Genomic DNA, 5,999 nt, shown 5'->3' with positions numbered 1-5,999 from the left:
CAGGGAACGGGTCAGGAACCCGACGGGTCCCTTTACTCGCTCGCTGACGTACGACGAGCGTCCGTTTTTCGGTCAGGGAAGCGAATCCCTTTATCGGGGATAGGACCATGAGTCGACTGTTGGAAGGTGGGGCGATTTTGAAATTAATTAATGGAAAATTAGATATTTAACAAATTTATTAAAATACAGATGACAAACAAAATGATATAACGGCGCTATTTAAAATATGACAATTATGGTTATGCGAATGATTGTATGTGTATGTGTGTCTGTATGTGTGAGAGAAAAGGAAAGAGAGGAAAAAAAGAAGAATAAGAGGAATTAATAAAATGGTGATAGGAAAGGTAGATAATAATGAAAGTAAAACCTACTGCTGGTTCCAAAGCAGAGAGAGAGAGAGAGAGAGAGAGAGAGAGAGAGAGAGAAAGCAACCAAAAGAAAATGCTGCTGGTCTGTGTGGGTGTGCAACGCTGGCTCTGTCGCTCACAGATTTCCAATTCGGCACCGGTTATGTTACACACAACTATGTGTTTTTTTTTCCTTAGATAGCAGATAATAATTAAAACTGAGTGTAAACTTTCAAAATCAAACGACAAAAAGAGAAGTATCAGAATGCCGAACTTGTCGTTCTAATTCGTGTGCTGGTCAGGCGAATAATGTGCTAGACTTTTCATTTTACTTAAAACGTCACCTCGGTTGAGAGGATGGGGTTGTGGAAATTGTATCGGGGATCTAAGGTCTATCTCCATCTATTAGAACTTTGTTGTTAACATTTTCGGAGGTTGGGTTTTAGAGTTGCGTCAGGTCCAGGGTGCAGGGGTCCAAGGTTTATTAGAACTTTTCCAGAGGTGGGATTTTGGAGTTGCGTTGCATTGTTGTAAAGGATGAGGTATCTATGGCGATAGGAGTTTTCGTCATCTCGTTAGGTTTAGTGAGAATTATTGGGTAATATGATGGGATATGGAAAAGTTGTGAGTTCGTGAGGATTAACGAAATCAGATATCGACTGGTCAATCCGGAAAGTGACTCAGTGGATTTTCTTGACAAACAACTAGAGGACTTTGGTCTAGAGGGAGATAAAAAAAAGGAAATCGGTATGTGATGTCATCGTGCTCGAAATATCGCGGAACATGTTTGTTGAATATAATATTTAAAGTGTAGCGAGCAACATAAAATCAATTCGCTCTATTTATAAAAGGGGCTAGAATACGCGGAGTCCGCAGGACGCAGGACGCAGAACAGCCGAACAGCCGAATACCGTGTTGTTCATCAATTTGTATAAATGTTTCTCAAAATCGTTTGTTGCATGCGTTCGAAACTGTATATTTAATTCTATATAGTTGCGTAGCCATGGACATCGTGCGAATTGGAGTATGCGATGAATCTTTCCGATACGAAGACCATTGCGTGTGCATTGCTGCAGGTTGCGATAATGAATAACATAACGCTGCCTATTATATAAAGTCGCAAGGAGTTTTTTTTGCCTTTTGCTCGGGGGCTTCGTTTGCATCGGATAGAACGGTAAATCTATGTGTGCATTATGCAGGTGTTGGGGATATTCCAAATCAACCTCGAGAATATAACCTGTGAGCGAATCTAGCGAGATTGATGATACAGTCTGTAAAGTAAGAGCGTGTACGGGTTAATGTGTAGAAAAATTTATTTTTAATGATTTTTAAGTACATGGATTTGTTGTACTCCATGAGAAGAAAAATGCTATACCATTAATAATGAGTCCAGTCACCACCGGCATTGATAATTGCCTGGCATCTCCGAGGCATACTTTCCACTAAGTTGACTACGTATTCATTCGGTAAAGACCTCCAAATGAGACGAATTTGTCGTGTCAGCTGCTTCAAAGTGCACACTTTTTCCTCGAAGCTTGTGCTTGAGATATGCCCGCACATTTTCAATGGGATTTGCATCTGGCGACTGTGGTGGCCAATCAAGTGTGACAATGCCAGACTGCTCTTTCCACTCGGTGCAAAGCTTGCTCCGGGTTTTGGGTCGTTGTCTTCCTGTAAGATCCAGTCTTCGTTTTTTTTTTTTATGAAGCATCGTTCAGCAATCGGCAACAAACACTTCTCATAAATTTTAAGCATTTTCGGAGCATTTAAATTGTATGTAAACAGATGTAATGCTCCAAAACCTTGTTTTGAAAAGCAGCCCCAAAGATGAACTTTTACAGGGTGTTTAACAGTCCGTTGTATTAATCTATTGGTCAAGGTTGACCAGGAACGTCGGATGGCAATATATATCCTCAAACAGAAGCTTCGTCCGTAAAGATCACGTTGCTCCAATCTCGGTCCAAATTTTCCTTTGCCCAAGCGAGTCTTTTCGTCATATGTTTTTCGCAGTGGTTTCTTCACTTGTGCTTCGATATTTGAGGTTATGCGCAAGGAGATGGGTTCGAATAGTTGTATGTGATACTTCTATATCCTTCTGTTTTAATTTTGCTGCTCCTTGTCGCAATGTTAAGGTCGGGTTCCGCTTAAATTCACAATTTTTTTCCATATTCGACGTCACTTTGCCTATCGAGCCACGTTCTGGCAAGTCATCGATATTTTTTATCTTTTTATGATTGCTGAACCCAATTAGCGATGAACGATTTTGACTTTCCTATGTATTTAGCAGCCGATCAAAACTTGAAATGCGCTAATGGGGCAACGTGTTGACATTCAAAGATTTCTGCAGGCCAATTTTTACAAGTCATCATCTCCCCCGATGCGTATAGAAGAATTAATCATAACGTTATGTAAGATGTACAACTCACAATTTACATCCCGGCACGTTTTTCTCTGGACATATACGTGACGTCACGGTCGCCATCTTACCCCATAGAATCAAAAAATTCTGGGGAGGAGGGGTATCAATAAGAGGGGGTATCAATAAAGAGGGGGGAGAATGATAATTAAAATATTTAATTAGTAAAGTCAGGATTGAAAATATTTAATTAATAAAGTCAGGATTGAAAATATTTCATTAATAAAGTCAGGTTTGAAAATATTTCATTAATAAAGTTAGAATTTTGAAAATTCACTTTGAAAATTGGGTTAGAACTCGCCTTGTTTAACTACTTATACAGGGTGTTTGATAGCTGATCATGCAGACGAAAGTTGGAGATAGATTGGGTGTAGCCGAAAAGAAAAGTCATGTACCATAATGTCAAATTGCCAATAGTTATCGAGTTATTAATTAAAACATATGAGCCAACGAGCGCGTAGAGAGCGGAGGGCGACCGCAGTAAGCACGTAGACATTTGATACAGGCGGAGTCAGTGAGTGACGGTAGGCGAGCGCGCGCGGCGAGGGGTAACGTAAACAACAAGAGGCGAACGCGCGCGACGAGGAGCGAGCGAGCGCGAATGACGAGGAGCAAGCGAGCGCAAGCGACAAAAGGCGAGCGAGCGCGACGAAGAGCGAGATAGCGCGAACGACGAGGAGCGAGCGAGCTATAAGGAAAAAGCTATAAAGAAAAAGCTCGCTCGCTCCTCGTCGCGCGCGATCGCCTCTTGTCGCTTACGTTGCCCCTCGCCGCGCGCGCTCGCCTACCGTCACTCACTGACTCCGCCTGTATCAAATGTCTACGTGTTTACTGCGGCCGCCCTCCGCTCTCTACGCGCTCGTTGGCTCACATGTTTTAATTAATAACTCGGTAACTATTGCCAATTTGACATTATGGTACATGACTTTTCTTCTCGGTTACACCCAATCGATCTCCAACTTTCGTCTGCATGATCAGTTACCACCCTGTATATAACGTCTTTTTGGTTGGAAGGCTTGGACCCTGCAGGGCCTAACTTTAATGACTATCCGGAGCTCTGTCTCTCGTCCTCTGACGCGCGTTTCGTAGACATCATACATACAGACCAAGGATACTACGGTATTAACCTAAATAGAGGCACAGTGGATTTCTTCCCGAACGGCGGTTATCGTTTACAACCCGGTTGTCAGAGAGCTCTCTATATTTACCCGTATGGTATGTACGATGTACCTTCGAACTGTGAAGCAAATAAATGATACTTTATTTTGATCGTCCGTCGTTTCAGATATCTGCAGTCATAAACGTTGCTGTGAAATCTACGCTGAGTCTGTGAACAATGAGTTAGCCTTCCTGGGGGTGGAATGTTCTTCATGGGATAACTTTTTATCTGGCGAGTGTAACAATAATACTCAGGTCATCATGGGTTACGGAACTCCGAATACTGCGTAAGCAAAAGGACTTTTAAGAATCAATTTAAAAGAAAATAGAATGTACTTGTTATAGAGTTAAAGTGTGTTCTGAGACACGTAACTCTCATTTTCCTCTTTTGTCTTGCAGAAGCGGCACTGTTTATTTCAAGACGGCTGCGGAAAGTCCTTTCGGGTTGGGAGAAGAAGGAGTTTAAAATACGCCATCGTCATGTAGTACGATGATCGACGACTGCATCAAATCGAACTGCAACTTCATTGTATTGTTATTTATTATCCAAATATGTTGAATCTAAAATAATGTATATGAATAGAGTTCTGTCTCACAAAATCATTTGGAAGAGAGACAGTATGTTCTGGTAACCTATTTTTCGTGTAGAATTTGATAAATTAGATACTCGTGAGCCAGCACCTCGAGAACGATAGATTTCAGAGCCGTTAGTGTGTTTAATTTCAAAATCGAATAAGATGCACTACATATCACGCAACGAAAATTCATAGAATTATGTTTGTAATTTGCTTCATTATTGATCTGTTCTTTGTAGCTACACTGTTGAACTGGTGCAATAAGTTAGAGTGAGAAAACCTATATTTGTCTCACTTTAACTTATTGCACCAGTTCAACAGTGCAGCTACAGAGAACAGACCATATGATATCAATTTTATCGGCTTGGTCTCTGTACAATGTCGGATCGATTTTTATGTATCGATTGGAGTAATGGACGAAAGTATTTATGCTAACCTGAATTTTTCATAACTGTAATAGGACAGAATTACTGTTAAAAAGACAGCGCGACTATAATAACGTATGACAGAACTTCATAATTTACTTTACTTATGATTATTCTCCTACTTATATTCTGTATACAAACATATTGAATTACAGTTATAAAACAATTAATAATTTACGAGATATTTTATATTTCATGTAAAAATATGCCAAAATAACAATTTACGCAGTAACAAATGGCGATCATGATACTATTATTTATCATATGCATTCGGAAACACAAACATGTGTACAATAATAATAAAGTTATATGTTCAATTTACAATTAGTAATAGATAAAGAATTAACTGTAAACAGTTTGGCTCATTTTCTTATCGTGTGTATTATAGCGGTATTGAAGGCCATTGCATACCGGATCAACTGTTGAAAAGGCTCCGATTACTTCAGAGAAGAATATACTGATAAGGGAATAGGGGAAGATACAACTGATTTCCCACTGATTTTGATGCATTTATATATTAAGTGCTTGAATAAATTTTCGCTGTTTTTTGCAACAAAAACTTATGTTTATTTTAAAAGAATGGTTATTACATTATATTTCATTCAAAATATTTAGTACATTATATTTCATTCAAAGTATTGTCCTTCGGAAGCTACAACTTTTTTTTACTTTTCGGGGAACACATGGATTCCGCGGTAGACAAATTCAGGTTTTTTTTAGGCAATCCAGTCATCAAGTCATTTTTTGATATCTTCGAAAGATCTAAAGTGCTGCCCAGAAAGACCATGCTGCATCGACCGAAACAAATGGTAATTTGAAGAAGCAATGTCTGGTGAATAGGGCGAGTAGGGTAAGAGATCCCATTCAAATTTCTCCAAGATTTCCTTCACTGGTCACACATGTGGTCTAACATTGTCATGGAGAAGAATAATTTTGTCATGTTTTTCGGCATATTGCGAGCGGTTTTCTTTGAGTGTTCGATTTAAATTGAGTAATTGTCGTCGGTAGCGTTCAGCATTAATACTTGGACTCGGTGGCAGCAGCTCATAATATATTACACCGACTTGATCCTACCAAA

At 39.6% G+C, this 5,999-nt stretch overlaps 1 protein-coding gene across 1 annotated transcript; it reads left to right on the top strand.

Annotated features, from left to right (window-relative positions):
* The first annotated feature begins 2,658 nt into the window (after positions 1-2,658).
* Positions 2,659-5,161, top strand: LOC112588644 (phospholipase A1 member A-like). Its single transcript, XM_025299291.1, has 4 exons — positions 2,659-2,755; positions 3,742-3,978; positions 4,049-4,208; positions 4,321-5,161. The coding sequence occupies exons 1-4, from the start codon at positions 2,659-2,661 to the stop codon at positions 4,385-4,387; spliced, it is 561 nt and encodes a 186-aa protein (XP_025155076.1). The 3' UTR covers positions 4,388-5,161.
* Positions 5,162-5,999: the final 838 nt, after the last annotated feature.

This window comes from Harpegnathos saltator, unplaced genomic scaffold (genome assembly GCF_003227715.2).
Source record: "Harpegnathos saltator strain DR-91 unplaced genomic scaffold, Hsal_v8.6 scaffold259, whole genome shotgun sequence".
Taxonomy (NCBI): Eukaryota; Metazoa; Arthropoda; class Insecta; order Hymenoptera; family Formicidae; genus Harpegnathos; species Harpegnathos saltator.
Note: the sequence above shows the minus strand (reverse complement) of the source record. Positions and strands in the feature narration are given on the sequence as shown.

Excerpts from the sequence above, each read along its gene's own strand:
- LOC112588644 (XM_025299291.1), top strand. The coding sequence starts at position 2,659 with ATGGGGCAACGTGTTGACATTCAAAGATTTCTGCAGGCCAATTTTTAC. Across the intron at positions 3,979-4,048 it reads TCTCTATATTTACCCGTATG|ATATCTGCAGTCATAAACGT; the intron begins GTATGTACGATG and ends CCGTCGTTTCAG. Across the intron at positions 4,209-4,320 it reads TACGGAACTCCGAATACTGC|AAGCGGCACTGTTTATTTCA; the intron begins GTAAGCAAAAGG and ends TTTGTCTTGCAG.